We start from the raw sequence: 9,854 nt of genomic DNA on the forward strand, positions 1-9,854 counted from the left end.
ACAGCAGTCAAGGGCCCTGACTGTTAAAGCGGACGGGTCACGAGCATTCTCGCTTCACATTACAGTGTTTTACAAAGGATCATACTTGAAAAAGATCTTAGCTTGTAAGAACATGTAATCAATAACTTCCAAATGCAGTGGGTATTTCATTTTAAAGCGTGCCTTTAACATTTATGTAAAACGTTTTTTGTACTCGTTCAATAGGAACTTATCTGGCCACTGGGTAAAGCTAGCAATAAGACGACTGGTCCGCGATGTGTTAAGAAGCTACATTCCTCTCATTTAAATCTGAGGTTAACATCAGGTCAGAACTGCCCACCCTCCACCCTGACACTGAAGCTACTGGCCACTCTCCCTCCAGCAGAGCGTGTGAACTGACCCAGACACCAGCCTAATTCACGGGGAGTGACTTCCCCTCCCCTTGTCTCTGCCTTGGTGTTCCTTATGTATGCATGGCAATACCTCACCCCCTGTGGAGAAACAGGACTCCTGTCCTACTACAAGATGTGGGAACCTGAATGTTTCCTTCTGGGACAGAGTCTGTTCAAACAGTGGACTCATGACCCATGCAGCAAACATCTGCGAGGTCGAAACGGAACAAATCTACCTCTTGTCAACCAACCCACTGACGGCAACAATCTGCTGAAGGCATATGGCCACTGACTACTGTCACAGTTCCAGCCAGGCGACCTGGCTTAGCTATAGGATCAGACAGGCCCAGGTATTCCCAGTGCTGTTAGTGCCGAAAGTCACAGACGCCAGGAGGAAAGAAACAGGTGAGCAGAGCCAGCAGTGTCTCTGGTGAGACGGAACACGACGCTAGGACAGCAGAGGGCTCCGTAGAGGGAAGTGGAGACTCTGAATGTGAGATTTTTATTGTAAGTAGTGGCTTTCTCACTGAGGCTGCCTTGGTGCCTAATCATACACCCACGTCTGCCTCTGCACTGCAAATGTGAGCACACTGAGGAGAGCAGGCCAAGTATTTATTTATCTAAGCCATGCAGTAAATGAAAACAATTTTTACATTTCCTCTTCTCCAGGAGCAAATGTTGTTCATGCTGTCTTGTGTATTCTCCAATAAATTTTCTAAGCATTGATATGCTTATTTCCTTTTCTAAACCCAAATGGAACTCGCCTCTTAAATGTGATGTTGCCTATATTTAAGGGAATATTCTAAATGTATTTTAAAGAGAGCCATCACCTCTAAATTAAAATTTTCTTTGGAAGTTTATTAGACTCAAATAAAGCAAATAACATATTCAGTTGTACCAAGAATATATTGTAATGTACTATAAGTCACAATTTAACATGTAATAAGAACCCATGAAGTCGTCTGGCCAAAAGTAGCATTCTTCTTTTGAGAAAAAGTTGACATTCTTTAATTCTGCATGGACCCTGAATTCCAGATGCCGGGTTTTAGTCTTCGTACAATGGTACACTTGTAAGAGGTACAAAACACTTATTGAGCTTTCAAAGCCATGGTAAGGGGCCTTTTAGAATAGCTTCTTTGCAGCGAATTAATCTGATTCCTGTTTCCTCAGCCCACGCCTACCTCCAACTTAAATTTTACAGGAGTCTCCCAGCAATCCCAACCCTGCACTCAGGGCATGAAGGAAGTGAGGGACTGCGGAGTTCCGCGTGGAAAATACAGGGGCTGATCTGCTTAAGACAGCCATGCCTAGAAAAGTTCAGGTGGAGATGTCTTGTGTCTATGTGGCTTTTCTTGAACTCTGAAGACAAGGTTCTTTAAATTCACTCGTCATTTCCCTTTATTAATCAAGAAGTGCACGTTGCTGCAGCACATGCCTTTCCTGGTGGGTCTCAGGCTCCAGTTTTTGTTTTAAAAAGAATTTTGGTTAGTCCCTCACCAACAGAGGACTGAACCAGGCTTATGACGTCAGAGAATGACAGTCCACGCAACCCGGGCTGCGCCCAGCATCCAGAGCTGGCCTGTTACTTGTCAAGCCTTGGCAAGTTCCGCAACATAGTCCCAGGAAGACCATGATTCAGAGGAACTTACATCACTTACATTTGGCAGAACATTTTTAAAAGCCTAAAACCCTAACATTTCTGCAGGCTTCTCCTTGAGCTTCCTGACCTTGCGGTAACCCCTGAAGGCCAGCACGGCCCCCATGGCAAAGACCCCAATGCCCAGGGCAGCAAAGATGCCAGCGCCTATGTCTCCCCCATGCAAAGTGCAGCTGAAGCCGCGGTAGCCTTTGCTCTCGTACAGCGCCTCCCGCTCCTTGCACACGGGAGAGGCGTAGGCGGCCGACAGCGCGTGGAAGTAAAAGTACAGAGCGGGCACGTACGCCCCGGCGATGAGCATGTCCAGTGAGCCTTCGATCAGCAGCCACAGGGGACAATGCCACGGGACCCGCAGGACGCCCAAGGCGATGAGGAGGCAGCAGAAGGCCATGAGGGCTCCGCCGTAGGCCATTGCCGCCGTGACCGTGGGCAGCTTGAGCTGGTAGAACTGGATGTCCAGCTGCTGCGCTTTCTCCCCGTCAGCACCATCGAAACCACTGTAAGCCCCTCCGAATTGGTAATAGTAAATGCCCCCCAGGCTGGCGATGCCCGTGTAGCCCCCCGTGGAATTGTAAGACACAGAGCTGCAGACCAGGATCAGCAAGTTCAGGAGAACCTCCAGCATTTGGCAGCAGGCTGCAAAAGAAGGGCGCGTTACCATTCTGAGATGCGGATATCCATGAGGATATCTTCCCTGGGGCAGCTCCAACCACAGCTGGATTTTTTTTTTTTTTCTTAAGATTTTATTTTTAGCTTTAGCCGGTTTGGTTCAGTGGATAGAGCACTGGCCTGCGGACTGAAGGGTCCAGGGTTCCATTATGGTCAGGGCACATGTCTAGGTTTCGGCTCGATCCCCAGTAGGGGGCGTGCAGGAGGCAGCCAATCAATGAGTCTCTCTCATCACTGATGTTTCTCTCTCTTCCTCTCCCTTCCTCTCTGAAATCAATTTAAAAATATTAAAAAGATTTTGTAATTTTTATAGAGAGAAAGGGAGAGGGAGAGAGAGGGGAACATTGACATGAGTGACACATCGATCAGCTCCCTCCTGCACGACCCCTACAAAGTATGATCGAGCCGCAACCTGGGCATGTGTCCTGACAAGGAATCTAACTGGCAACGCATTGGTACCTGGGATGATGCCCAACCAACTGAGCCACACCGGCCAGGGCCCAGCTGGCTCTTTATTCTGCCCCCTGGAAGGCCCGAACAGCCAAAGCTGCAGTAGATGGCAGCAGGGAACTGTGGTCTCCAGAAATGATGTCAGCGATACTTTGGACTGAAAAGAGTGACTCTCAAAGAGGGCAAAGCAGCCTGCCCCAGGTCAGTGCAAGACGATGGTGGAGAAAGCAGGCCAGTGAGCTGAGAGGCATCCTCCACGGAAGGCAAGAACTTGCCCTGCACCAGCCCTGCCCTGCCAGAAAGACTGAAAAGTGGCTCTCTCCCCGTCAGCTTTGTTTCGTGGCTCTCTTCAGTTTGAAAGAGGAGATGTCTCCAAGTTGGAAGGAAATTGCAAAAAAAAGTATGGAAGATACGCCTCAAAATGTTAACCACAGTTCACCTGTATTAGAAATAGGGGCAATTAAGTTAATTAAGCCCATTACAGAATTAAAGAGACATAATTGGGTTTTATTCTTAGTCTTGAACGCCATGTGCTCTAAGTCTTGAACGCCATGTGCTCTAAAGTGTAACTTTGGTTTCCTTAGTTTTCCTAAAGGGCACGCCTGGGCCATGATATCTTCCCAGAGCAGATTCTCTCAGGGCCCCTGGCTTCTTCAGGCATGGAAAGAGCTCCAGCTCATCGAGCAAAGCTGGCTGCTCCCTTCAAACCAGCTTTGCTGAGAGATAACTCACCCTCAACAAAACAGCCCCCCCTCAGCACACAGTGTGGGGTCTGGCAGGTAATCGATCACATAATCATCACCAAGATACAGACCATTCCATCTGCCAGAAAGTTCCCTGGAAAGTTGACCTTTGTGGTCAATCCCTCCCCTTCCTCCTCAGGCAACCACTGATGTGCTTTCAGCCAGTAGGAAGGTCTGCCTTTTCTAGAATTTTATACAGCTGTGTACTCTCTAGAGCAGTGGTTCTCAACCTGTGGGTCGCCAACATGTGGGTTGCGACCCTTTGGGGGTCGAACAACCCTTTCACAGGGTCGCCTAAGACCATCGGAAAACACATATATAATTACATATTGTTTTTGTGATTAATCACTATGCTTTAATTATGTTCAATTGGTAACAACGAAATTGGGGGTCACTACAACATGAGGAACTGTACTAAAGGGTCGCGGCATTAGGAAGGTTGAGAACCACTGCTCTAGTGTGACGCTGGGTGCTTCTGAGTTGGGACCTGCGCTGCTGGAGGGGCTGTGGTGGTCAGCTGACTCTGAGGTTAGGGGTCAGGCGGTCAGCATCCCCCTGCATTGAGAGAACCAGATGTTGTGCAGGGTCCACTTGGTCTGTATAGGAAGCTGTTCTATCTACACTTTAATCGACATGATGAGCTCTCAAATATCATTTTTACACTTTAGAATTTCCCCCTAAAATGCAAATAGCATTGTTTTCTTTAAGTATAAAAGTAACACATCCTTACAAAAAATGTAGATAAAACAAAAATACATCATGTAAAATTTAACTAAATTCCAACCAATAATAAAAAACACACACACAGTTTTTCTTCTGGACTGTTCTGCTATCTCTATTATAAAAACCCCTTGGTCATGACACCGTCATGGTGGAACGACCAAAGACTGATGATCACCAGGAGGCTGGGTGCGCGGTTGGGCGGGGCTGCGCGATTTCGAGCGCTAGGCTTCTAGTATATACATAGTTTTGCCATTGCTTATTTGCTTCTTTAGGTAAGAACAGGGTCCTACTCTGTCTACCGTTTATATAACCCACTTTTTCACTTAAGAATGTAGTGTGAACATTTTTTCTATCTCAGCAAAAATGTATCTACTTAATGATGTTAAGGGATGTAAAGAATGCCGCGATAACTTTAAGAAATGTAAAGGACATTTAGGCTTTTCCCAATGTTTTGCTAATGGGACCAAATACATGCTATACATATCTTATTGGAGTGTGGGGAGGACTAGAGCTCCCACAGGTGCTTATTCCTGTTTTAGATTTAAAAGAACCAGAAAAGAACCACCAAGGCCACGGGGGATGTGCAGGGGTTTCCGTTTTTAAAAATAAAGGCTCAGAGGCTCTCCAGGGCATCCGGCCCCTGAAGGAATCGGGCTCTCGGATAAGCCCCTCTCTCCTGAGAAGCAGTAGTTCATTTGTGGGCATTCCCTCCTCCAACCTGGGCTGCATCAGATCTGCTAATGAGTTAACAACTCTTAAAGTCAAACGTGGTTTGAAATCGTGGTGTAAGTTTAGTTCAGATAATTACTGGGTTAGGGTATTAAATAAATACCTAAAAGGAGTGGGGGGGCTGAGAATATTAATTGGGGGGAAACCCCACAGGTCTCCATCCTGAATCTTTCCAATGCCATTGGCTGTGGGAAGCCACCTCAAAACTCCAATCTCCAGACATACACCACTGATTCTAGGGGTTGCAACTTTCCTGGGAGAAAATGAAATTAAACTTTTAAAGATGCTTTGCAAGTAAGGCTATAAACGGAATGCAAACATCATCATGCTGTGTTGGTTTTTTTTAATTCTTTTTTTTTAAAACAACTTCCTTTTTACATGGCCTAGCTCTCCTGTGGTCATCTCCATGATGATTTGAGCACAAGGGACTAAAGTGAGAGGGAAGGAGAAGCTGCTCCAAATGCCAATTGGGGGAGCCGGAAGGGGAGCAGGAAATGTACTTTCTTCCCAGGGAACATGTAACTCCTCACCGGTCCCTCCAAATCATGAGCGAGCACAACCTACACACAGACAGGGTTCCTGGTGATCTGCTACCCACATTTGTATTTGCTCTTTATCTCATCTTTATCCTCAGCACCTGACGATTTTAGTCTCTGCCCATAAAAGTGGATTGGGAGCCTCTCTCTTTCTGTCAGCATTCTCAGCGTTCCACGGAATGTCTTAAGTTAGGGTGACTCATAGCTCAACTTCAGGGTCTCCCCCGGAAGCTACAGGGGGCCACAGCTGCCCCCCCCCACTTCTGCCACTTTGCTGGAGGAACGAGGGTATGATTTTGTCGATAAGGAAAAGAGATCATAAAAGATGGACGCTAAGACGGGTGACCTTTCTCCAGGCATGCATTTCCTGCTGGAGAACAGTTCCTGGTGTTTAATGGCTGGTTCTCTCAGCACAACACCGTATTGTGTACTGCTTACGGGCCTCTGCGTGCACAGAGATCTTTATAAGTCCTCATTTGTTAGCTTCTTGTTGGTGAATCATCCTTTCACAATCTTGACTCAGAAACTCAACCTCTAGGCCCAAAGCCAAATAGCCAGAAGCAATCAAAGGTAGTAAATCAGGGTGTGCTTTGCTCAGGAGCCTTAAGCTCTGCCCTCTCTTCTTGGTAAATCAAGCACAGAAGAAAACATATTTCTAGGGAGAAACCTGTTAGCCAGCCTGGTGTATTCCTATTATTTACTAGTATATCATCCAGGAGAGAAGAAAGGCCCTGCAAGTAAACCATTTCAGGCCTGAGCGTCAGGCTCTACATTTCCAGTCCAGCTCTTTCGTTTAACAGCTATGTGACTTTGGGCAACTTACTGTGTCTCTCTGAGCCTCAGCAGTTGCTGAGAGAATTAAAAGCAATGCGGCTGTGCCAACGTATGTAAACTGACGTGAGGATTCTTGGTCTAGGATTGCCTCCAGCTCCTCAGTGAAAGTTCCATCTAATCCTATAATCATGTATGTCCTTGTAATCCTCCTAAAATACATTTTCAGGTGTAAGGTCCATGACTCCTCTCCCTTGGGTGGAGAAATTTCCCCTCCCTTACTCATTCACAGCCTAGGAAAATTTCCCAGCCAGTCATGTGAGCCATCAGGGATCACCCTGACAAACCAGATTTCCTTCTTTGCTGGCAAGGCCAGGACGCTGCCGGCATGGGAACTCTGGGAAACCATATGGAGCTGGCACATGGTATTATTAACTGTTTCTTCAAATTCTGGGTGCCAATAAGTGTGTTTTTTGTTTGTTTGTTTTTATGAAACAGAACAGAATAGAAATTACTCATGCACTTCGTGTATTGTTTCTTGATGTGTGTGTGTGTGTGTGTGTACCTGGTCTGAATGTAAAATAACATTTCTTACTGTGAGTCTCAGCCAAGTTTAAAGCCACAATGGAGTTTGGACATCAGATCTCTTATGAACTGCAACCCAGCTGCTCCCTCCAGGTGACTTCTCTACCTCAGCTCCCTGACAGCTGGCAGCTCAGAGCTGGCTCTTGCTATAGATCAGTGGTTCTCAACCTTCTGGCCCTTTAATCCAGTTCCTCATGTTGTGACCCAACCATAAAATTATTTTCGTTGCTACTTCATAACTGTAATGTTGCTACTGTTATGAATCGTAATGTAAATATCTGATATGCAGGATGGTCTCAGACGACCCCTGTGAAAGGGTTGTTCGACCGCCACAGGGGTCGCGACCCACAGGTTGAGAACCGCTGCTATAGTAGACCCCCGCAGTTCACCTAGAGCTTAAAAACTGCAAACGTGGCCTCAGCAGACCCCAGGGAGCCTTTGAGGAGAGGCTTGGGAAATCTACTTTACAGACATTTCTACTTTTTTTTTTTTTTTTTTAGAAAACGAGAACCTCATGCAGGAATGGGAACGAAAATGCTAGGAACCCAATTTGCTTGAACTTCTGCGTTACCAGTCGAGACCCTTCCAGAACCACCAGCGACAGCGAATGGCCAAACTGCCTCCCCAGTGGCTCACCTCTCCCAGTGCACAAGTATCTGCATTTGTGGCATTCCAGGAGTCCTTCCGCCTCTGACTGGTAGTATTCCACGTCCTCCCGTCCAGGCCTGGGGTTCGAGGGCAGATATAGCCCCGAAGGGGGTTCACTGTAACTAAAAACATACACGGCCATTAGGGGGCCTCGATTTCAATAGCTCGTTCAGTATTAGAACTCCGGACACCGCAGGCTGGGCCCAGACATCCAACAAGGAGCAGAACAGGAACAAAATCTGCCGGGGTATTTCAACACTCCAGGGAAGTCTCTGGTTCAGCCACCCCAGAGGGCATCCACTCTGCTAACTACCCCCATTACTTATCCCTGGATGCCCTCTGCTGACCATCTCCAGCCTTCGGTGCTGGTTGGTCAGCCTAGGGGGCGCCATCTAACTGGGCAGATGGCAGCCGCCTTCCTAAGCTTCTCAGTCCAGCATGGACCAGGCCACTTCAACACTAGCTTGCCTTCACAAGGCTCTGATGCCCGGGCTGGGGACAGGACACTGATGTGTAAGGCAAGCTAAAACGTAGCTCTGTCATTTCCCACGCCACACAGTCGCAATGCCATGTGGCTTTACTAGTAGTCAGGGAAACAATGGCTACTCCCTGTGACTCTATCCGGGCACACCTTTTGTCACGTTCGGCTGGTTGGTCCTAGATAAGGTAACATAAACTCAGGATAGCAGCTTTCCCGCTATGTGAACACAACAGGTGGAGGGACCGGGCTGAACCCCACAAGTCCCACAGCAGAGGGGAGCCTGACTCCTCCTTAGAGACGTGGGCAGGTGTCAAAACCCAGAAGGAAGTCATCACCGCAGGTCCTGTCTGCTTCCTTGTTGGACTGGCACACATCCTGGGCGTCGGTGGATTGGGATGGGATGTTCCGTGGGTCTAGGACCACCTCCCTTCCATCCCACCCTCTCCCAGCTCACAGTCTCCCAGCACATCACCCTGCTTCCAGCTCACGGGCTTGGTGGGAACTCAGTGTTCTACCGGGCAGGGGTGACAAAGTTTGCTCAGACAGAGGGAGGTGTGTGACACAGTCATGGCATCTGAATGGGGCTGCCCAGACCTCACTGACAAAGGGGGGGGGGCGGATCTTTGCCCTTCAATGGGCAGTTTCTGGTAGATTTCATTCTTTGGTTAAAAGTGTAGCTTCCTCCAGCTGCCGGTGTTTGAAATACGTATATCCTGGGAGGGGTTACGCATTACAACTATTAACCCGACACTGGGCCTCCAGGAAACGGGGACTTTGTGGAAGGCTGGTTCTGGAACAGGAAAAGGGTGTGAAGCCCCGAGGGGGCAGCCCTGTGACCACGTGGTGGGGGATCAGGGAGGAGCCTCAGGTTAACTCCAGCTACATCTCCTCCTTCCCACCCCTTCCCTTCCCCGCCCCTAAGTCCTATCTCCTAACCTGGTGCCCCGGCTCTGCCCTGCTTACAGGGGTGGTTTCTGCTCTATAAATCGGGTTCAGGTCAAGACGTGGGGGCCTCCATAAGGTTTTCCTTCCAGCCCAAGTAAGCGCGCAAAGGAATGGCACTGTCTGCCTTTAGACCGGCTTCCAAGGGGCCCGGGCGCCCCCGCTGGCCTGGACCCGGGCGCCGGTCTCAGGGCCCCGCAGCCCCAGCTCACCTTTCCGGTCCGCGGCGCCCGGTGCCCTCCTTCCTGTAGGGCGGTGACTCCGGGGTTTCCCAAGGCGCGGGCCAGGGGGGCGGGGCTGGCGTCCCCAGGGGGGGCCTCCGGGGGCCGTCCCGCGTCCGGCTTTGGCGGGGTTTTTCCAAAACTCCTTTGCTCCCCCAGCGCGAAAAGTCCCCCGAACCCTGCGTCTGTCCCTGGTGGGGGGTCTCGGTCCCGTCCCCGTTCCCGGGTCCCGTTCCCGGTTCCCACGTCCCTTCGGTTCGCAACCCTTTTTCTTCCTGCGCCGGACCTTCCGCTCGGTCCCGGCGGCCCATCCAGGAGCCGGACCCTG

General features: G+C 49.2%; 1 protein-coding gene across 1 annotated transcript; it reads right to left on the bottom strand.

The window, feature by feature from the left end:
* Positions 1–1,208: 1,208 nt before the first annotated feature.
* On the bottom strand, positions 1,209–9,837 carry MARVELD3 (MARVEL domain containing 3). Its single transcript, XM_014457918.1, has 3 exons — positions 9,518–9,837; positions 7,871–8,004; positions 1,209–2,664 (listed from the first exon to the last, which is right to left on the bottom strand). Exons 1-3 carry the CDS (start codon positions 9,835–9,837, stop codon positions 2,054–2,056), a joined length of 1,065 nt encoding a protein of 354 aa, XP_014313404.1. The 3' UTR covers positions 1,209–2,053.
* Positions 9,838–9,854: the final 17 nt, after the last annotated feature.

The sequence above is a fragment of the Myotis lucifugus genome, unplaced genomic scaffold, assembly GCF_000147115.1.
Source record: "Myotis lucifugus unplaced genomic scaffold, Myoluc2.0 scaffold_88, whole genome shotgun sequence".
Lineage (NCBI taxonomy): Eukaryota > Metazoa > Chordata > Mammalia > Chiroptera > Vespertilionidae > Myotis > Myotis lucifugus.